The sequence below is a fragment of the Colletotrichum aenigma genome (genome assembly GCF_013390185.1).
Source record: "Colletotrichum aenigma strain Cg56 chromosome Unknown KSG_Cg56_contig02, whole genome shotgun sequence".
NCBI classification, from domain to species: Eukaryota; Fungi; Ascomycota; class Sordariomycetes; order Glomerellales; family Glomerellaceae; genus Colletotrichum; species Colletotrichum aenigma.
In genome coordinates, this window is record NW_023500908.1 from 2,562,502 (window position 1) to 2,584,288 (window position 21,787).

Consider the following 21,787-nt stretch of genomic DNA (forward strand, 5'->3'; position numbering starts at 1 on the left):
GCAGGACGCTAGTCCTTTTTTTTTTTTTTTCTCTTCCCTTTCCCTCCCGCAGTATTCTCCGATGACAACCGCAAAGTTAACAATTGACAAGAAAATCTGCAACCTCGTTGTCGGCAACTGAACGCGACCCTCTTATACTCACACCCCAGAGATCATCTTGCTGTGCTAGTCTTGCGCACAATCACCACACGTCTCACAACACTTTCCAAAGACAACTGGGTGCGACTTCAAACGACCGACAGCCATACCCCTCCATCGTGACCCCGCGCTGCGTTTCGATTCGCCGAGCAAGTCGACCTTAGCCTGCAAACATCAGCAGGTACTGCAGGCCTTGCCTATTTACGCGACCAGCCGCCCCCTCTCGACCTCTTTTCTTTTTCTCCTCTTCTTCCCGTCGTCACACTTACGACCGACCTCATGGGGGACATGGCGAACGATATTAAGCTGCTGAAGGGCAGCTCCCACGGGGAGCTGTCCCAGAAGGTCGCACAGCGGTATGTCTCTCTTTCTTCAATTGAACGGCTTGGCGGAAAATGGCTCTTGCTAACCTGCGATTCTGCGCCGCGACAGTCTTGGAATTCCTCTTGCGAAGACTATGAGGTGAGCGATTCCCCTCCTCCCCGCCGAGCGATCACGATTCTCCTGCGCGCGCCGACTGCTTCAAGCGAAACCGGAAAAAAAAAGCTTTGCGTTCCCGATTGTCGCAATTGATTGCTGACCGCTGTGCTTCCTTGCAGTCTGAACTACTCCAACCAAGAAACCAGGTTAGCGAACAATCTCTCGACCGAGATGGGCGGCTTGAGTTTGGGAGCATTTTTGAACTGACGTCTTTACTGTGTCACCGTTGGCGAGAGCGTCCGCGACGAGGATGTCTTCATCCTGCAATCGAGCGAGCCTGGCAACGTCAACGACGGCCTCATGGAGCTTCTGATCATGATCCACGCCTGCAGAACCGCATCCGCCCGCCGAATCACCGCCGTCATTCGTCAGTACCGCCGAAAAGTACATCATGGGGGTTTGCCTGCTGACGAGGAGATACACAGCTTGCTTTCCTTACGCTAGACAGGATAAGAAGGACAAGAGTCGTGCTCCGATCAGCGCGAAGCTGGTTGCCAACATGCTCCAGGTTTCGGGATGCGTAAGTACTGCTGGTGGGAGAATGGTAAGGACACAACGAGGACTGACGCTCGTCTTTGCGACACGCAGAACCACGTTATCACGATGGACCTACACGCCTCGCAGATCCAGGGATTCTTCAACATCCCCGTCGACAACCTGTACGCCGAGCCTAGTGTGCTCCAGTGGATCAAGTCCAACATGAGCGTCGAGGACACCGTCATCGTCTCCCCCGACGCCGGCGGTGCCAAGCGAGCCACCGGTATTGCCGATCGCCTCGAGACTGGCTTCGCCCTGATCCACAAGGAGCGCCCTCGCCCCAACGTCGTCGGCCGCATGATTCTTGTCGGAGACGTCAGGGACAAGATCGCCATCCTGGTCGACGACATGGCCGACACCTGCGGTACCCTCGCCAAGTACGTAACCGTGCCACTGACGATGTTTTCGTCTGCTAACTATTCTGTAGGGCTGCTGAGACTCTCAACAACGCTGGTGCTCGTGAGGGTAGGTTTCCTCCTTCTCATCGATATCGTTCTTTATGCTCACTAGTGTCCCAGTCATCGCCATCGTCACCCACGGCGTCCTCAGCGGCAACGCCGTCGAGACGCTCAACAACAGCTGCCTGTCCCGCATCGTCGTGACCAACACCGTGCCCCTCGGCGACAAGATCGAGCGCTGCCCCAAGCTGCGCGTCATCGACATCAGCCAGGTCCTTGGCGAGGCCATCCGCCGCACCCACAACGGCGAGAGCGTCAGCTACCTCTTCAACCACGTTCCCGTGTAGGAGAAATCGGGATAGGTTTTTCCCAAATGGTTTTTGGAGGTTTCTTTCCCTATGGCCGGCAGCAGCAGCAGTAGCCCAAGATTGGAATAATATCATGGGCATCGTTGTTCTTTTTGTTCTTTTTCAAAAAAGGGGTGGGCGTCACGGCACAAAATAGCATTCAGGCAAGGTTGCTTTTTTCAGGCAGATTACGAACTGCTTTAGACAGAAAATTCAGGTTCATATGGACTTTTACCACGAGGTAGAATAAAAATCGTCTTTCACGTCTTGATACCCATTTAGCAGTCTACCGAACGTCGTATTTCAACGTCGACCTCACTTGATGGGCATCTGTGAAAGCCAAAGGTGGGTCTCAGCCCATGGCTTCAACTGGAGACAGGCGGTGAGTCTGGGGTAAGAAAATTTTAGACCCTGAAGTTGAGCAACGGCCCACGTCAAATGTGTGGATCGGATTTTCTGGAGGCAAAGCCCACGAAGATCTCCCCGGCCAACAGACATCTGGTCGATGAGCGTTCTTTATATTAAGATATTGCGGAGAGGATATCAGGATTACGACGGGCGAGGAAGACGCGAGGGGACATGTCATGAAACATCTCAAACAAAAACTTTTATCGCTGTGGTATTTGCGCGTCAAGGAAGCATTTCCATTTTGAATGCCCTATTACATTCGTGAACTGAGAAAAGAACTCAAGACTGGTCTCATGACACTTAATCCAGTCCCGCATCCTTCTTTCCCCGTCTTTTTTTGAAAAAACGTTTCCCGTTCCCACGCCTGATGCAAGAGAAACCAGAAGGGACCCCAAGTAGTGATTCGTTACCTTTTCACATTTTTCCCACCTGAACCAACGCCATACGCAAGGGTTAGATTTACTTGCGCATGGAGGAGGCACGGCGCTTGCGGGCGTCGGCCTTCTCGGCCTTGCGCTCAGCGACACGCTTGGCGAGGATCTGGGCGTATTCGTTCTGCAGAGGGGAGTCAGCGTCGATGCTTCTAGGGTAGGAGAGCAAGCAGAAAAACGTACAGCCTCGTCCTTGACCTTCTCGGCCTGGCGGCGCTTGAGGGCGATGCGGTGGCGCTTGTGCTGGAGACGCTGGGGAGTGACGAGTCTCTGGATCTTGGGGGCCTTGGTGTAAGGCTTCTTGCCCTCGCCCTTGGGCTGGACCTCGCGGCGGATGACGTACTTGCGGACCTATAAGTTACGGCAAAGAAGTGCCTAGGTTAGCGACTGCAGTTTTGGGGTCTGTGATTTGGATAGCAAAAGCCGACGCGTGCTTCCCTTCCCCCTTCTTTCCGTTGGCCCCCCTTCTTCCTCATGTTTGACTGCTCGTTCCCTCCAAGGTCCTCCTCTCTTCGTAACGCAAATCTTGAGCTCTCGTGGGCTTCAAAAGTATTCGAGTCGGGAAAAGATTCTGGGTTCCTGAGGAAAAGCAAAGCAACAAAGAGCAAGAAGTGGGGTTTCCGGAAGGAAAAGGGATGGGAAGACACGGTCCCGTCTCTCACACTCTACCCGGTCTGCTGAAATCCTCCACCGCAGCACCGTTGGTAGGCGATGACGAAGTGGCTGATGTTCCCGGAGCGGGGACACTGCGAAAGGAGCACACATACATCGTCATCCTTGGTGAGGCTGAAGAACTTGCGGATCTTGGTGGCGCGCTTGGGGCCGAGGCGCTTGGGGTGGACGACGTCGGTCAGGCCGGGGATGTCGGCCTCGCCCTGCTTGACGATGGAGAGGGCAAGGACGGAGAGGTCCATGCCGACGATGCAGCCACGGACGGACTTGCGCTTGCGCTCACCGGTGCGGCGGGGGCGGTAGCAGGAGTGGCCGTCGGAGAGGAGGAGGCGGACACGGGTAGGGTGCATGACACCCTGCTTCATGGGGAAACCCTGCTTGTCGTTGCCGCCGGTGATCTTGAAGATGTAGCCCTTGAACTCGTCGCCGACGGAGTCACCGGGGACCTCAGCGCCCATCTGTTGTGGTTATTAGTCCATGTTTTTGTTGTCTATCGCTTCGACTCGGGTCGTCTGTTCGGTGTCGACGAGGTCTTTCGCGCGAAGGAGAGGGGAAAGAACGTACGCGCTTCTCCATGAAGACACGGAGCTTGCGCTCATCCTCAATCTCGATGAGCTTCTGGCTGCCATTGGCAGGGTAGGAGATGTTCAACTGTTTGGAGAAAGATGGTCAGCGCCCGTCAATTTTCTTGAAAGTTTTCCCCGCCGAAATTTTGGCGGTCGCGCGGCGACAGCAGCAAAATTGAATCGACATAATGACAATTCTCCTTCTCTGATCGTCATGCTCGTGGGTAGTGGTAATATCTTACCTTCATCTTGCCGGCGGGTTGGGGATGAGGGTCGTGAAGTTGTCGACTGGCTGCGGTTAGTTGGGAAAAAAGAGTGAAAAGTGAAAATGGCCGAAATTCGAGATGTGTGTGTCGCTAGGGGCCTCAGGGCTGGGGAGCTGGCCGGCCAATCAGAATGGACTGAGCCCGGTCCAGGTCTGGCGGCGGCAAGTCGACGTGGATCGAGCTTTTTCTCACGTGATTGAGGACTTTGGAAAGTACGTACCTGACCAGACGCTGTTTCTTAGGTAATCTCGACATCTTCAAGTCTTTGGCCATCTCATTGACAAGCTCGTCACCAGCTGCGGACATCATACACTCTCGCCGCCTCTGAGAACTTCACACATCGACGCACCTCGAGCGATCACCCGCCATGTCGGAAGTCAAGATCTACCCGCCCAAAAAGGGTTCTCCAGGGTCCGACAACCCTTTGCCGCAAACCATCAAGACCCCATCAGGACTTGCACTACTTGAGATGCAGGGCACAATCAATCTGCCTCATTTCAATGCCGACGGCGAGGGTGATAAGACTGCGCCTGAGGTCCCCGTTGGCAGAATCGTATTTCCGGAACACCAACCTGGAGATGACAGCACAGCTTGGATGAAGCGAGTCTTTCTTTACGTCGGTCAGCACCAGAGACTCAGTGGTGAAGTCAAGAAACTCCCGAAGGCGATGGCCATTATTCGCCGCAAGGGAGAAGCGAAGACAGGCGCCATCGGCGAGACGGAGGAGGAGCTGGAAATTGCTGAGATTGTCAAGTACAAGATCATGTTTGGGCAGCGGCCTGAGCCTGTCGGAACAGAGCATACTTCATAGGGGAAGTTGTCGTTCACGACGGCTCAAGGTAGTCGAAGCAATTTTTGAGACTTCTGGGCAAATGCCGAAGCGGTGGGTCTCAAGTGCAACGAGTTGCTCTCTTTGAGGCCTTTGCATGCGCCTGAGATCGCCCAATATTCGATCGTCGAACGAGACCAGGAATGCATCTCTTGGAGGCTGGGTCGGTTTGGTACATTTGCAGCAAGGAAAGTTGAGGCCCGCGGCTGCTCTGTCACTGGCACGATTTCAACATTAGCAGTCAGGACGAGGCATCTTTAGGAACATCACCGGCATGGCAGACAAAAGCGCCGCGACAAAAGGTGCAGGGTTCCGGTATATCACAATACTTGTTATTCGGCTAACGCTGAGTGATGGAGGTCACCAAACTTTTCGCGCAAGAATTGCCCGCACCAGTCGGAAAACCCTTGCTATGTCGCTCAGCCACGAAGCGGCGCACAAACCATGAAGACACGCCGTTCGAAACGAGCGAGATTAGCAGCCGACATGACAGAAGGGTAGGCCGGGTTTGAGTCTCTTGGTGGAGAGCGTCGGTCAGAGTATCGACACACCTCTCACACGGAGCGCATGTCAATAAGAGACTAGCAGTTCCCAGGTGTGGAGTCCTATGAACAAAGGTTCACTCCGCACGTGTCTACTTCGTTCATGTGAACGCCAGTCCCAGCCGTCCTGCGGCGCATCCCGTCCGAGCTGGGGGTTCTAAGGACGTGGACGAGGAAGAGGATGGCGGCTCCAGAAATATAGACGGCATTTGCGAGAATAACGACAGAATCAGGGCGCACCCGGGAGGAAAAGTGTCCATCTGCACCTGAAATCGACTGCAAAAAAAGGCCATTATGGTAGCACCAGCCAGTCAAGAGAAGGAAGGCGTCATCAACAGACGAAAACACATATTGAAACCAGCCGTTGAATACTTCACCGACCAAAAGACTTGGCACTGGGCCCAATTGACCCAGATTGACCAGGATTCCGCCCCATGGCGATATTATCACTGTTCTGATTTCGGCATTCACCGACAAGTTGCTATCATCAAGGCATCAAGCCAAGAGGGGGAAAGAAAATGTTGCCGTTACAACATCAGAGTCAATGGTTCAAATCATGTCCGACAGGGATTCTCCATACCTCCGCGGACTGCGTGAGGGGGAACGTTGGGGACTACCCGAGGTGGCTATTAGGATAAATAGCTGGCGCATCTTGCAATTGCAACTTTAATTTAACCGCAGACAGCCTGATTGACCGGTTTCCCTTCGCCCCAGCCGGAGATGGAGATGTTCATGCCAGGGACGACCCCTGCCACCTGCTAGCCGTGGTCGCGCTATTGGCTCTGTTCAACCGGCACCTCTAAACTTCTGGTTCTCGCCGGAATGAGCTCCTGTTCTAGCGTTCTTGGTTCATAACCCACATCACGGGTATTCCCTTCACCATCTCTCATATGTCTTGAGTCCATCGGGCCAAGCGGCCCTCTGTCTTGTTTACCCAACCAACAAGAATGCTACCCCGGCCTGCAGGTCTTGGGCCCAAGACGGTGGGCGACGCCAGACCAGGTTCTCCTCACTTGGAGGACGTCACCTAGGGCTAGCAATATCACCGGCTTCGCCCCGCCATGTTGGGTGATCCGGAGAGCATTCTCGTCCCGTCGGCTGAGAAATTGGGGTAAAGATGGGGAACGGTGTTGCATTGGACCTTGCATATATGAATTGAGTTGTCTTCCCGTGGACGTGAAATTGCTGATCCTGTTCTCCTTCACCTCCCGGTCTCGGTCTCTCGCGAAAGGTCTTCTTCGCTCGGTCTGCGGTTATCATGCATCTCCAGTCTCTCACCGTGCCACTGCTGGCGGCGTCGCTGCCGTTGGCCTCGGCCCAGCTCGAGTCCTACGCCAAGAAAGCCGGCCTGCTTTACTTTGGTGCCGCGACCGACTCTCCGGGACAGCGTGAACGCGCAGGTCTGGAGGCATCCTACGCCCAGTACGATGCCATCTTGGATGACATCAATGAGTTTGGCCAGACCACCCCAACCAACGGGCAGAAGGTCAGTCACCAATTCCGTCGAGTGCCTCCTGAATCAACTAACATCACGTCCAGTGGCTCTTCACCGAGCCCGAGCCCGGCGTCTTCAACTACACCGAGGGCGAGATCGTCTCCTCCATCGCCGAGGAGAACGGCCAACTCCTCCGCTGCCACGCCCTCGTCTGGCACAGCCAGCTGGCCCCCTGGGTCGAAACTACCGAGTGGACACCCGAGGAGCTCGAGGAGGTAATTGTCCGCCACATTACAAACGTTGCGGGCCATTGGAAGGGCCGCTGCTACGCCTGGGACGTCGTCAACGAGGCGCTCGAGGACGACGGCACATGGCGCCAGTCGGTGTTTTACAAGGTGCTCGGTGAAGACTACATCAAGTTGGCGTTCCGCACGGCGGCCGAGGTCGACCCGGACGCGAAGCTCTACTACAACGACTACAACCTGGAGAGCGTCGGCGCCAAGAGCGAGGCAGCCAGGGGTATCGTCAAGATGCTCCAGGCCGACGGCATCAGGATCGACGGCATCGGCATGCAGGCTCACTTGGTTGCCCACCGCGCGCCGACTCTGGACCAGCAGATTGAGGTCATCAGCAGCTACGCCGAGCTCGGCGTCGAGGTGGCGCTGACTGAGTTGGACGTCAGGATCGAGCTTCCCGTCAACGAGACCAACTTGGAGTGGCAGAAGGAGGCTTATAAGGCGGTAAGCAGAGGACCACAATTCTCGAAAGTTTGCATGACACTAACATGTCAAATAGTCCGTCGGAGCCTGTGTCCAAGTCCCCGCCTGCGTCGGAATCACCATCTGGGACTTCTACGACCCTTTCAGCTGGGTTCCCTACACTTTCGAGGGCGAGGGCGCGGCCCTTCTCTGGTTTGATGACTTCAGCAAGCACCCGGCTTACGACGGTGCGCTGGAGGCACTGAAGAACAAGACTGCTTCCCCTTGCAGGAGGCGACGAGGACTTGACTCTGGCAAGAGCAGGAAGCTGTTTTGAGTACCCAGAGGCTTCATATAATGCATAATGAAAGACACATTAGCTTTGAGAGACTGCGTAAATGCTCAAAAGATATAGTCTAGCACGCCACAGAAGGACGTGCGCGTACACACATAACCATTACTTTCATGAAATCGCAACTCGGACTTCTGCAATGCCCAAAACGCCGTTTGACAGATTAATGTAACTCGCCAGCTTGCCGAGGAAGCCTGGTGGTCACTCCCGATATGGGTGTCTTGAGTCCTCACTCACAATGACGAAGTCGCACGATCCGGATTGCTTGCTCCTTCAACAGCCAAACAACGATGGAAATTCTGGGTGCCGTACACCTTTAGCGAACAAAGCTGCATCGAACAAAAGATGTTGAATCTGTTCGAGTAGAACAATCTCAAGCATCCGTCACAATTTGGTCCTGACTATGCCCGGTTTGCAGATCATCCTGACTAATACTCCCGGATCTATCGGAGCCCCAACGCCTCTCATCTGCCGGAGTCAGGCGGAGCAGCACCCATGGGCTCGTCAACGTGTCGGGCATTTTCCCTGGCGATCTTTGACGGTTTAGTGATCGTGACAGGGCCCGCTAGTTGTCAATGGTTTAGAGCTTGGGCAAGCAGGTGCCTCGAGCCATCTTGTGGGTTTGTCGAACCACCCTTGATCCTGCAGTCTGCAGTGTCCCCCCCCCCGAAAACCAGGATGATTTTGACAAATAACCTTAACAAGTTGGGCTTCAAAGAATGGCGGGGTCCAGCAGTCTTTGATGTCGACGGCGCTCGGCTGAGGCGTTGCCGCTAAGAGCTAGGACGGGTTGAGTGGAAGTCCACCTGGTGGTGCCGTCATCTTTCGCATCTGTTGCGGGCTAGCAGTCGCTCACTAAGCGCACGCGAAGTGAGATCTGCGAGAATTTGAAATATCTCAGATAGCCTATCCGGCATCTGCTCGCTGTCATATCAAAGGTTAACGATGCTCGTTCTCGGGATTGGGCGCAGCGAAGAGCAGTCGAGGCACAGCAAACTCCGCGGGAAGGAGCATGCAGGAGATATGGAATTATTAGATACCACTCACAAAGCGTGGTTACACTCCGAAGCTTCCTTGGAGATGCAAAACATTCCAGAAAAAGTGTAGCCTAGTTGCTGCCACGCTAGACGGCTAGTCCGGCTGGGTTGAGTCTAGAACGACAACCGGACCGCGGTCAGGTGCCTGGATGGCTACGGATGGCTTGTCGGAGTTCAAACGGTGAGTTCATTGAGCCCAATTCCATCGATACCGAGGCTTAAGGAATGACTACTGACATCATGCGTGCGCAGGCGGCTGGCCCGGTGGTGATGGGTCCTGACTACGGGTCTGGGGGCTCATCACAATTTGCCTGTCAGCCTGTTGCGGAGAGAAGGACGATGATCGCGGCGTCTCGGCATTTTACGTATATAACCCGCGAGCCTTGTCCATGTCCCAATTCTTGACTGTCTTGGATTATCACGACGCAGCCCAGATCAACTACCGTGAGCAGTACATACGACGAAGTGCAACATAATTCATCACAATGGTAAACCTAATTTCAACAACACTACCCCTGGCCTTTGCGGCTCTGGCCTCGGCCAGGATGTGCAAGAACATCACCGTCGAAGTCGACATCTCGGCACGGAACGCCGTCTTCGATCTCGAGGCGCCCAAGACGAACGTCGAAGTGACCAACTTCTTGCTTAACCTCTCACAACAAGGGGCCAACTACACCGCGACAGTACTGAAAGATGTAAGTCGATGCGAACCAACACTCTGGAGCTTGCCCACCGACCAGAACCCTCAACTAACACCTCAAACAGTATGCCGACGTCAGTGGAACCTACCAGCTGGCCTCGACCTACTGCGAGCCCGACGCCGGCCCGGGTGCCGTCATCCAGATCCTGACCCACGGTATTGGTTTCGATCGTAGCTATTGGGACTTCTCGGCCAAGGGCGGCGAGTACAGCTACGTCGGCCCCGTCGTCGACGACTACGGCTTCTCGACGCTGACCTGGGACCGCCTCGGCATCGCGCAGTCCTCGCACGGCGAGCCCGTCAACGAGATCCAGGCCATGCTCGAGGTCGCCGCCCTCAAGGCCCTCACCGACAAGGTCCGCGACAGCACCCTTCCCGGCCTCGAGGACCGCAAGTTCGCCAAGGTCGTGCACGTCGGCCATTCTTTCGGCTCCGCGCACAGCTACGCGCTGACGGCGCTGTACCCGGACGTCTCGGACGGCATCATCCTGACGGGCTTCGCGCAGAACGGGTCGTTCCTGGCAGACTTCATCCTCGGCGGCGCCTTCATCCAGGCGAACCAGGTGGCGGCGCTGAGCGACTACGCCGACGGGTACATTGCGTCCGCGTACGAGGGTGGTGTGCAGGTCAACTTCTTCGGGCCGGACAACTTCGAGCCGGAGATCCTGACGGCCGTGTACGAGGCGGGACAGCCGGTTACGGTGGGCGAGTTGTTGACTGTTGGCGGCGAGGCTGCGTCGCCCAACGCGTTCAAGGGGCCTGTCCTCATTGTCACTGGTGGTAAGTCCACGACTGTTGTGAATGTTGTTGTTACACACAGAGACTAATAAGGGTGTTTTACGTAGAGAGGGATATTCCGTTCTGTGGAGGAAACTGCCTCGCGACCGGCAACCCCGACCTGCCCTCGATCCCGGCTTCGTCGGGTATGATTTTCAAGAACGCCAGTGCTTTTGAGGCCTACATTGTTCCTAAGGCTGGACACGGTCTTGCTTTCGTAAGTTGTTTCATTGTATCGTGGGTATACACAATGCTAACTACCCAACAGAGCACTTCTCACGTTGAGGTGACGAGCAAGATGTCTGATTTCCTGTACCAGAACGGTCTGGGTTGCCTGATCTAAGCGATCAGTCTGACATGTAAATATGGAAGTGCATTGCATAAATCCAGTCGTGCGATGGAGCCAGCCATCTACGTCATAACCATAATAGTTAAGAGGACTGTAATTGAAGAATCAAGACCACAAGCATTACACGAGAAATGGGACATGCAATTGGGTGACATAACCATACGCCAGCCAACGCCAATTCGGATTTGGAGCAATTGATCGCTGCGTTAATTCCGTGGAGCTTCGGCACCGAGGGCGACATTGAAGACCGCGGACTACGGCGACTAACCGAGTCTGACGTGAGACATTGCCTTTAAAGAGCGGTTGTCGCCCTCTCAAACGAGGATACTTTAGCAACTCGCAGCAAACAACAATCAAGGATCCAAGAATAAACCAGCAGCAACAATTATCCAAGAGAGATATGCACGAGTGGCAGGTAAAAGCAAGAGAAGACGCCGAGAACCAACAAGACGCGCCGTCCTCGCTGCGCGAACTGCTCGGGATGGATTCCGAAACGACCAAGGCACCGATCCCCGTCATCGTCTGCGGCAAGGCGGAGGTCATCGGCCGTGTCGTCATCGAAGGCCTGAAGCCGGAATACGAAGGTAAGCCCCAGTCGCCTGGCACACCCGGGCTGCATCGATGACGGGCCGATCCGCTCACACCCTTTCCCCCCAAAACGCAGTCGTCCACTTCATCATGACGCCCGCCTCAGGAGCCGCCATCATCCCGGCGATTCTGACGGGAAAGACCCCGCCGTCCCACCCCGACTCGAGCGCCATCGGGACGGGGAACTACGCCGTCCCACCCTGCGCCATTATCCTCGGGGCTGCGTTCGACGACGAGGCGGTCGAGACCATCAAGAAGGGCGTCGCTGGGGCTGCGGGGGCCAAGAAGGTTCCTTGGCTGAGGCACGATACCAGCAAGCCGTCGCCGCCGATCGGGCCGGAGTACGGCAAGGCCGTGGTTGCGAGATGCAAGGAGACGTTGGCGCGGTTGGAGAAGGAGGGGAAGCTGGATGGGGAGCACGATGCTGATGAGTGGTACTGAGGCCAAGGACTAGCCAGGCAAGGCCAGACCAGGCAGAGACTGCATATCAATGCGAATGACTTAATCGACTTGATTGATGAAAAAGGCGTGTCTCATCTGATGTTGTCATTGACCGCGGGGAAGATGGTCGGGATGGCGACACCAAGTCTACCCCGCTGCAACCCACCGCGAGATAAGCGATAAGGCGAGAAACATGCCGATGAACGGCATCACTCACCTCTTCAACGACAACCTTGACTCTCGTCAAACTTGCATGAACCACCATCAACCTCTGACCTGTGGTTCTAGTTTCTTCTGAACGTTGTTTTCCCCGCCACGTGGTGTTGTACACTCGCACCCACACCATCTCAGGTCCCACAGTTCATGTGTCTCATCCCAGGACAATCCCAGGTCTTAACATATCGTCCCATCTCACTCCCAGACAATGGCGATCGCGGTACGGTCTGCCACATTTTGACGCAAGACCACGTGGTGTAGCCGCAACTCTACTGACGTCTTGGCATCACACAGGCTGTCGGTCAGATATGCTCAACCGCATCGCTGGTGCATAACCTCGAGCAGTGCGTGAAACTAGTCGCCAAGGCCGCTGTTGGTGGCGCAAAGGTACGGCTTTCTTCCTCAGAACATTCGTTCTGAGTCGTCACGAGGGCAGAGACATGGCTTCCCTCGGCCCCAACGCCTTGCAAAAGACGTCCCGCACCAAAGACATCCACACTGACTCCCGCAAGGTCCTCTTCCTCCCCGAGGCCGCAGACTACATCGCCTCAAGCCCCCAGGAATCACTCTCCCTCGCCCAGCCCGAGTCCACATCCCCCTTCGTCCTCGGCCTCCAAGAAGCGGCAAAGAAGCACTCGCTCGCCGTCAACGTCGGCATCCACGTCCCGGCCCCGCCCTCGCCAACCTCCCCCGGCGGCGGGCCCCGACTCCTCAACCGCAGCCTCTGGATCGACGCAGACGGCTCCGTCAACGCCGCCACGACCTACGACAAGCTCCACCTCTTCGACTACGGCGCCCTCCGCGAGTCCGCCACCGTCCAGGCCGGCCCCGCCCTGACGGCCCCGTTCCCCACCGCCGTCGGCCGCGTCGGCTCCCTCATCTGCTTCGACCTCCGCTTCCCGGAGCCCGCCCTCGCCCTCACCCACCCGGCGCCCCGCAGCCCCTTCCTGCCCGAGAACGGCGGCGCCGGCGTCGCCCAGGTCCTGCTGTACCCGTCCGCCTTCACGCTCAAGACGGGCGCCGCGCACTGGGAGACGCTGCTGCGCGCGCGCGCCATCGAGACGCAGAGCTGGGTCGTCGCCGCGGCGCAGGTCGGCGCGCACAACGCGAAGCGCAGCAGCTACGGCCACAGCATGGTCGTCGATCCCTGGGGTGCCGTCAGGCTGGAGCTCGGCGGTGTGGACGCCGACGGCAGGGCCGAGGAGGGCGCCGAGGGGGCCATTGGCTTCGTCGACGTGGATTTGGATGAGTGGACGAGGATCCGCGAGGTTATGCCGTTGGTCAGACGCACGTGAGTTGTCCTTGCCTTTGCTCCTCCTCTCTGCAGCCCCCGCCTCCCTTTTTTTTTTTTTTTTTTCTTCTTGTTCCCGGACGACACGTTTTTTTGCTGCACATCGTCACACCGCCTTTGAGCCTCATGTCTCGTGTTTCCGTATTGTGAACAGCACAACCGCATCCCCCCCCTCCCCTGAAGACGCACACGCCCCCGGCATATCCCACTGATCTTCCCTTCCCCTTCGTCCGGCCCCTCTCTTCTCCATATCGTGAGAGAGAGAAAGGTACCAGCTGGATGGTTTGACTGACGAGAGGAAACAAGCGATGTGTACCCTGGAATCTAGGTGTAAGCCGCCCGCCCACGGCACGCGGCACGCCCCCTCCCCCCTTCCCATCTGAGCTGTCACAATCCCGAGGAGCAGGGTCAAGCTGGGTACGGCAAATGCAGTGTCCCCGTCATCTTGCAGATGAAAGGGAAAAAAAGTCCTTCTAGAAAGCCTCGCTGCCGGGGAGGGGAGGCGGTCAGGGTGTACCGGTGTACGGATACGTTTTGATGATGATGTTGAGCCTGGCACTCGGTAGCACCGCGATAAGAGTTAGAGCGTCCCCGGGGCCCGGGGGACAGACGGAACAGACAGACAGGGGGACAAGGGATGGAAGAGCGGTAGGACCCAATGACTCGGCACGTCTGCGGGAGTTCTAGAAGGAATTGCAAATGTTCCATGGATGGGGCGCCGGCAAATGAGTGAATATCAGACAAGCAAGGCCCTTCCCTCCACCGCCCGTGTTTGACAGGGCTGGCGAAGATGTCCACATCACCGGTGAGGCCTCACCGAGGCAACGCAACGCAACGCAGCGGTAGCGGTAGCGGTAGCAAGGTAGATGGGATGGAGATGGGGATGGGACGGTGGATGATGGATGATGCATGTGCATGTGCGCCGTCCGCCGCGTGCCGTTGGGGACCATTATGCGGTCAAGGACGATGCGGCGGTCAACTAACCGCAGATAACTAAGGTATGACCCGGGGGTGGGCTGGCTCTTCCTTCGCCCCCATGTTTGCCAGTTGTCCATGCCGACGGTAGTGTTAGCTGCGTCTGTTGACCGAGGACGACTGAAAAAATTTCTCACAGTGATGGCCCGGTGAGTCAACATCCCCAGGGGGTCGGTGGTTGTTGTCAAAACTGCAATGTGCGTTTGTGTCTCTCCCCGGGCAGCGGAAAACATTCACCATCGCCCTGGTCGCCGGGGAAGATGATGAGATGAGCCGCCCAGCGCTTGAACGGTAGCGTCAGTGTTAGCGCCCAGCTGTGCCAGCCAGCGCGGTCATCGGTGAAGGGGTGGATGGGCGGTGGTGGTACCCGTCGGCCAGCTAGGCAAGCAAGCACAGCAGCCCAACGGTTTTAAAATTGGGGTTTGCGGTGTGATGGGTGCTGCGCTGGCAGTTCAAGGGGAGGGGTGGTAGTGTACTATGTAGCGGCCATGGTGCGTCGTCTTCTTGCCCGTCCCCGGGGGGCTGGTAAGAAGAAGGTGAAGCCCGTTGTCTGTCTGTTGGTGCAGTTGTGTGTGTTGGGCATGGGCATGGGCATGGGCATTTTGCCCAGACACGGAAGAAGGCGAGAAGAAGGAAAAAGAGGGTCCCGCTAGAAGGAAAATCTGAAATTTGGAAATAACGTGGTAAATTAGGAGTAGAGGCCAAGCGAGAAGAAGCTGTGGATCTGCTTCAGTTGCTTCAGCCCGGGGGGGGGAGGGGTCAACACAGCAACCTCGTCGAGGGTGTGTGTCAATCGTGATTTCCATGGATGATGACAGCGGTGCGGTACGGACCACGGTGCAGGCTTTCGTGGACGGTGTTCATGTCGCCCGGGGCCGTTGTCACTTTCTCTCGCGGCGGGTGGAGACGGCCACCGTCGACGTGGACCGGCAGTGTTTCCCAGTGGATGGAGGCAAAGAGTGGAGATGGGCCGGGTTCGAAGAAGAAGAAAAGAACAAGAGGAGACATTGTTCTCATCATGGCCCCCGGGGACCCGGGATCCATGCCCCGGGATGCCGTTGTCCAGGTCCCGGTCCGCATGGTCCATGAAGGCCCCACCGCTGCGAAAAAAGGGCATTTGGTAACTTGGGACCGGCCGTCCGCCCTGTCTGTCGTCGTTTGCGGGCCTCCGGGGGGGGGGGGGGGGGCCTCCCCTGAACCCGGACCTGGACCATGAACCTGGGCTGGCTCCCTCGCTGGGACCCTCTGGAAAGAAGGAAAGAAGCCAGAGAAAAGAGTTCCAAAACCACAGCCCCGGGAAATTTGGAGCGTTTGGGAATGAGGACCTTGCTCCTTCTCCTCCTCCTCCTTCTCCTCCTCCTCCTCCTCCTCCCCCCGGCTGGTGACTTTTGTTTTGCTTCCCTTCTCTCACCGTGACGATCAAGGGCGAGGGGTCTCACTCAGTGTCTCCCTCTCACCGAATGGACCCCCAATCCCAGACTTCAATCCCACCGAGGACGAGGGCAGGGGGATCGACAGATGGGCAGGAGATTTTTACCAGGAGGTTGGGGACGCAAAGGAGGGCCCCCATCCTGAGGGAAAAGGTCATGGGGTTTAGACACATAACAGAGAGAGATTGTGTGCGCCGAACAGATGGAAAGATGGGATGAAACGTGGGAATGATGATCTCTGCTATCAAATGTCCCATCCCCCTCTCCTCTGTCGCTCCTCCTGTGTGGGGTGGGGGGCTCCAAATTCCTCAATGTTTGGCCCATCTTATGCAATCTGGGCGAGACCTAGGTGCTGGTGGATTGGTATTTGAGGCTCCCGAAAAGGGGGTTTTCGCCTCCTCGTGACGGACGGTTGGTCCCCGGAGAGAGGAACCGACGGCAAGAGGCGTCGCAGCGCGTGGGATGTCAAACCCTACCGAGGCGGGGAGATCACGCTCCAGGAGGCGCTGCGGATGCTGTGAGGTCTCGCTCTCGTTGTGGCGTGTTGAGCCGCATGATCCAAGGCCCTGGTGAGCTGAGGTCTCGAGACTTCCGAAACCCGGTCTTTACTCTGCGGTTCCGGATTTTCTCGCTTCTCGGCCGATGAAGCGTCGCATAGCCTCAGGATGGGGGCCGAAGAGGAGAGGAAGAGGTCTTTGATGTTTATGGTCTCGACGGCCGCGTCCCTGGATCCCGCACAATGCGTACCTTCAGTCCACCGAGCTGGGTCTTTAGAGAAGTGTCTGTTGCCGCAGTGGTAGTGGTAGTCGCCGTCGTCGGCGAATGGGGCCGGGTGCGTTATCAAGGCATCGCATCACGATGACATGTTTGCTGCTTCCAGTTCCCGCCGCCACCGGGGCGCATGTCCGGAGGATGGATACCTCGCGCGGTGTGGTTTGCGTGTTGGCCATTTGCGTACCTATCTCCATATTTGATAGCCTGGGGAAATATCAAAGTTGCTGCAGCAGGCTCAAGAAGGAAGTGGTGGGTACGTAGCTGGCCACAAGTTCCCAAACTTCCGGTTGGCGCCACAGGAAGGCAAGCCAGACTCAGGCACTCGTGGCACTGTACCTGTATTTCCGGATCCGGATGACGTCGCAACTGAGTGTGCGGGAGTGCGACTCTGCGTCTGCATTGTGTCGTTTGGATGTAACCCCCCCCCCAAATAAGATAAGGAGGCCAAGGGAGAATCGCACGGGGGGGAGAGAGAGTCTGTCGTGACTCGCAACGGACGCGACCAACGGCAGTGGTGGATTGAGCCGGCTGCAGATGGTTGGAGGGGGCAATGATAACGGCGGTACCACCCCTGGAGATGATGTTGATCCTATCACATTTCGCATCACCAACAGAGGGCAAACACTCTGGAACGAGGAACCAACAATGGGACATTCAGAAACAACAGTATACTTCCAACCAACAGCCGGCCGACGCACAAACAGCAGGTTGTTGTTGGTGATTGAGTTGCAAGGGGCCCTGCAAACAGCGAAATGGGAGGGTGACCTCTCGATGCGAAACAAGCGAGACGACACACACACACATCACCACAAACACAAATAAAAAGAAAAGAGAAACGCACAAACACGAATGTATTTCATCCACCAATAGGAACTCTCATAAAAATCAATATCTGATTGCTCCAAAAATTCGATGAATAGGCATTCAAAACTCCAAAAGAAGGGTGACAAACAAGCTGTCGTGTCATCAGACCCCTATCAGTTTCCAGCTGGGTCGTCGTCACCGTCCTCCTCGACGGGGTGAGATAAGGTGTGTCAAGGTGAAGGCCATCCCTCACCTGGGGCACACCTTGGACCTCACCGAGCCCGAGCTTCAGCTGATGAGGAAGAAGAAAAGAGTGGGACAAGCCACCATCTCGGTCAAAGCGCATTCCCTGATTGGTCGGGGAAATCAGAAACAGCAGGAAAAAATAAAGAGGGAACCCCTGGCCCACCGCGGGCCACTCCCGATGGGAGGAAGAAAGAATGAGAAAAAAAGAAGGTCCCAGCGCTTTGGTTCCCGGGACGCCGCCGGCTGCATTAGCGCAATCAGCCAGCAGAGAGGGAAGCCGAGGAAGCAGCAAGCAGTCAGCTTGTCCCGTCGTTTTTTTGTGTTTTTTTTTTTTCTGCCAGCACACACCACCCCCTTTTTCTTTCTTCCTGTTCCCTGCTGCCCACCACCAACACCACCACGGCCGTTTCTGATGGCGGCAGCGCCTGGACTGCGCTGCGTGCGAAAGTCGCAAGTGTGCCTGGCTAGCGATATACACACCACAACCACCATCGCCCCTTTCTTTTCGCGCAAATCGCTCCCGTCCATCGTCCTGCTCCCAAGTCCAACTAGTGCAGCCGCCATCATCGTCCGGATAGCCCATCACCTGTTTGCTACGCAGTCTAGTCGCGAAAGCCTGAATTTGCCGTCCCACTAGCCCTAGGCTGCGTGTACTTACTTACACTAGCCGCCTCATTACCGCGCCGTACCCGATCTTTGCCCCTACCCCAAATTAAAGTCTAAATCCCCTTTTTTCCTTTCTCTGCCTCTTCCGTCCATCGTCGCGCAAAACGGATAGTCTAATGCAAGGCACCATCGCCCCATATGAGAGTAGTGTAGCCGTAGTCTAAAGGGCCAAATGCGTCCGACGCGATGCTCCCGCGCGACCAACGCGCGCTGCTTCTCGTATGCGACGACAATCGTCAGTATCACAGTGACCTAGACCCAAGATGAAGGTCCCGGCGCACCAAGGCCAGCACACAAACACATACACAGCATCAAACCCAGCTAAACCCGTAGTCTCGGAGCCCGTCCATCAAGGAAACCATGTCCCCAGACGCGGAATTGGTTGGACAAGGTACGCGAAAGAAACCAAGAATAAAAAATGAAAAGAAAGTCGCCCTTCCAACCGGAACGTCTGCAGTATCACATCCGGGCCGGCAACTTTTTTTGCTGTCGCTCGGTCTTGTGTCTGTTCGCACTGCATTGCGTAGGTTGCGTAGCCACCCCCCCCCCCAAACTTCATTCAGCCTGTCCAGGTATCCGTCGCGCGGTAGGCACTTCATCTCGGGGAACCTACCCAACGTCGCATTCATGGCGTCAGGCGCATCATCTGCGATGGCAAAAACCCTCTCAGCTGCGCTCCTCTCAACCACGCAGTCGGGCCGCAGCTACGCGGCAGGCGACGGTCCGAAGGGGACTGGACTGGCTCTATCGAAACAAAAGAATCACCGAAAGAGTCGAGTCGAGTCGAGTTCGACCTTCCTACCCTAGTCGCTGCGATTTGCGCTGCGCTGCGCCATTGCCGGCCGGAAGGGGATTAAGCAAAGTGTAAAACATCCAATGCGCAAAAATAGCTTTCCCAACGTCGCATTTGCCTCTCTCCCTCTCTCTGCACTCACTCTCGCTCGACGTGAGTTCGAATGAGACGAGGGTTTGGTGTAGGTCGTAGCACTGCATCGCAACAAGTTACTTCCGTTCAAGGGCCCCCTAACCATGCCCCATGCCATCCGAACCTCAACTGGACTCTAAAATCCGTGGTGCGCTATTCTTGCTTTTCTCCTCCAAGGCCTCACCTTGTCCGCTGCCTCGGTCTGCTTTCTTTCTTGTTAATTCCCTGCATACTGTCCTGCGTATTGATGCGCCTCTGCGGTCACTGAGGAAAGGGGGACGGCCAGCCAGAAGGAAAGAAAAAAAAAAAAAAGGCGCCACAGAATGCATAGTCATCATCATCATCATCAACACCACCACCACCACCACCACCACCACACCCCCCCATGCAAAACCGTCTTCCCCGGCTGCACACATCCTAAACCCGCATGGCCCGTATGCACGATCTACGACATCCTCCTCTCAGAAAAAAAAAAGAAACCACCTTTGTACCACCACAACCTGGGCCCCCCTCTGTTGCAAGCTCTTCCGTTTGGAGGATGGCCAACATGTTTCCCTTGCCTCTTTCAGCATGTACAATGGCCTAAAAAATGATTGCCCGCGCATAAGCGCCGGTCCAGGTCTTACCGTCTTAGCTGAGAATCATGGTCTCTGGATGGACGGCACGGCTGTGTCGATCATCGCGTAGTTTGACTTGTCGTAGTTCGCAGCAGCCACCACTGCCACCGCCCACCACCAACATCAGGGACAACCCTCGCTCGTACTCGACATGTCAGACACATCAAGAACCTCTTCTTAGTCAGGATCGAGACCCCGTACCGAGTCGGGAAATGGGAGACCAAAAAGATGGATGGATGGATGGGGGCCCGCCGCCGGCATGTCGCAGTCATGTCAGTTGGAACAAATCGGGGGCCCTTTCTCCAACCAGACCACTCACTCCCGCGCACCGCATCCGCCCCCGGCTTCCGATCTCCCCCATCATCCATCATCCCCTCCCCCCCCTCCTCAAAAGTCTCACTCTCCCTTCCCTCCCCGGATACATCACCCGTCTAGCCTTTTCGCCTCTGTGAATGAGCAGCATTCAATGACACTCCGTGACTCTCTTTGCTCTGTCAGTTTAGTCTGGCGCTTACGGGTTGGTCATCGGTCGTCCTCTCTCTCCCTTCGCCGCCTGCCCCCTTGGGTCGTTTGCGCCAACCATCATCACCAACGACTCAACAACCCCTCCATTCTACTAATTCGTAAAAGCAAAATCGCCCAGCATACCGATCAGGAATGTTGAAGTCGCCCGCCAGCACGCACGGCACCCCTGTCCGCCCGAGATGCATCCTGCACACACTCGCACCAATCTGACCGATCTGGAATGTGCCCGGCTACGTCACAAATAGAAAGAGAGAGAGAGAGAGAGAGAGAGAGCCCGACAAGTGAACACAAACGCGTCAAGGTGTGGTGGTTTTATGCATGTGTGCGTCGCAATATTGAACCAAGTGATGTAATTAGGGCTCCGTTGGATGATCATGTCGCGAGAGTGAAGATGCGATGCAAAAGTGTCAAAAATATTCAGATGGTTGGAAAATTATTGTGATGAAATAAGCTTTTTTGTTTCCATACGATTGAGCGCTGTGTAGCTATCCTAAACTCTTGTAGAGAGAGGCAACTAATAGATACAAGTCTAAAAGAGGGCTAAACCCGCGGGGTATCTTCTTTTTCCTGAGTCCAGCCCAAGCCGCTTCCGATATTAAGGACTCAATACGAGAAAGAATAAAAACAAAACAGTGGCCGCGAAGCCTTTTGGTGGTTCTCGACTACACGTTGGGGAAGAAACAGAAGAGCAAAGCCAAGCAGGGGGAATAAATGGTGTAAGTGATAGATAAATGTTGTCCTTCGTCGCCATTTTGCCTTGTTCTGACAAGGTCGGGGAATAAAGTAAGGTAATAGGAAAGCGTTGCTGACATGTCCTTGGCCATCTCGCTCTCAGGGGACCCGCGAGGTATCCTAAAGCCTGAAGAGGGGAAAAAGAGAAAAGCCAAAACAAAACAAATGGGTAGTGATACAAAAAAAGAAATCCAAAAACAGAGTCTATATGCGAAGCAAGTTCTTTTCCCAGCCCGTATCCCAGAATTTTTTGTAGCCCGTCTCCCAAATCAAGTTGCCTAAAGTAGAAGAGATAGAAAAAAAAGAAATCCAATCGCCCCAACTCTCGCGTTGCTTTTCGCCCGTGTCCAAAGTGAAAACCCCCCAAGAGTGAATAAAAAAAAGAAAAATTGTCGTCTCACACCCTGAGCGACGGTTGAGGCGGCTAAGTGCCATGTGCGTCGAGGGTGGTGGTTGCGTTGTTCATGCGTTGCTGCCCGACCATGCTGTCTATGGTGGCTCACCGACAGTTTGGAATGGATCCGCCGGGGATATTGTTGTCGTCGTCGGATTTCGATTCGTAGGACGCTGAAGGGGACCCCAGATGCAGGATGTG

At 55.7% G+C, this 21,787-nt stretch overlaps 7 protein-coding genes across 7 annotated transcripts; 6 read left to right on the forward strand and 1 right to left on the reverse strand.

The window, feature by feature from the left end:
* Positions 1–417: 417 nt before the first annotated feature.
* CGCA056_v002750 (Ribose-phosphate pyrophosphokinase 2) lies at positions 418–1,900 on the forward strand (the record flags this gene model as incomplete). The annotated part of the gene is made up of 8 exons (XM_037318007.1): positions 418–494; positions 571–600; positions 738–764; positions 855–985; positions 1,044–1,138; positions 1,207–1,532; positions 1,583–1,620; positions 1,674–1,900. The coding sequence occupies 8 exons, from the start codon at positions 418–420 to the stop codon at positions 1,898–1,900; spliced, it is 951 nt and encodes a 316-aa protein (XP_037182884.1).
* An 867-nt stretch (positions 1,901–2,767) lies between these two features.
* rps602 (40S ribosomal protein S6-B) lies at positions 2,768–4,549 on the reverse strand (the record flags this gene model as incomplete). Its single annotated transcript, XM_037318008.1, has 6 exons — positions 2,768–2,863; positions 2,923–3,090; positions 3,507–3,869; positions 3,976–4,062; positions 4,220–4,265; positions 4,464–4,549. The coding sequence occupies 6 exons, from the start codon at positions 4,547–4,549 to the stop codon at positions 2,768–2,770; spliced, it is 846 nt and encodes a 281-aa protein (XP_037182883.1).
* Positions 4,550–4,610: 61 nt separating this feature from the next.
* Positions 4,611–5,054, forward strand: CGCA056_v002752 (uncharacterized protein; the record flags this gene model as incomplete). Its single annotated transcript, XM_037318009.1, has 1 exon — positions 4,611–5,054. The coding sequence occupies one exon, from the start codon at positions 4,611–4,613 to the stop codon at positions 5,052–5,054; it is 444 nt and encodes a 147-aa protein (XP_037182886.1).
* Positions 5,055–6,872: 1,818 nt separating this feature from the next.
* Positions 6,873–8,084, forward strand: xynD-1 (Endo-1,4-beta-xylanase D; the record flags this gene model as incomplete). The annotated part of the gene is made up of 3 exons (XM_037318010.1): positions 6,873–7,100; positions 7,154–7,789; positions 7,845–8,084. The coding sequence occupies 3 exons, from the start codon at positions 6,873–6,875 to the stop codon at positions 8,082–8,084; spliced, it is 1,104 nt and encodes a 367-aa protein (XP_037182885.1).
* Positions 8,085–9,621: 1,537 nt separating this feature from the next.
* On the forward strand, positions 9,622–10,956 carry CGCA056_v002754 (uncharacterized protein; the record flags this gene model as incomplete). The annotated part of the gene is made up of 4 exons (XM_037318011.1): positions 9,622–9,831; positions 9,902–10,616; positions 10,682–10,830; positions 10,882–10,956. The coding sequence occupies 4 exons, from the start codon at positions 9,622–9,624 to the stop codon at positions 10,954–10,956; spliced, it is 1,149 nt and encodes a 382-aa protein (XP_037182888.1).
* Positions 10,957–11,362: 406 nt separating this feature from the next.
* On the forward strand, positions 11,363–11,991 carry CGCA056_v002755 (uncharacterized protein; the record flags this gene model as incomplete). The annotated part of the gene is made up of 2 exons (XM_037318012.1): positions 11,363–11,546; positions 11,627–11,991. The coding sequence occupies 2 exons, from the start codon at positions 11,363–11,365 to the stop codon at positions 11,989–11,991; spliced, it is 549 nt and encodes a 182-aa protein (XP_037182887.1).
* A 656-nt stretch (positions 11,992–12,647) lies between these two features.
* On the forward strand, positions 12,648–13,502 carry nit2 (putative hydrolase nit2; the record flags this gene model as incomplete). Its single annotated transcript, XM_037318013.1, has 1 exon — positions 12,648–13,502. One exon carries the CDS (start codon positions 12,648–12,650, stop codon positions 13,500–13,502), a length of 855 nt encoding a protein of 284 aa, XP_037182890.1.
* Positions 13,503–21,787: the final 8,285 nt, after the last annotated feature.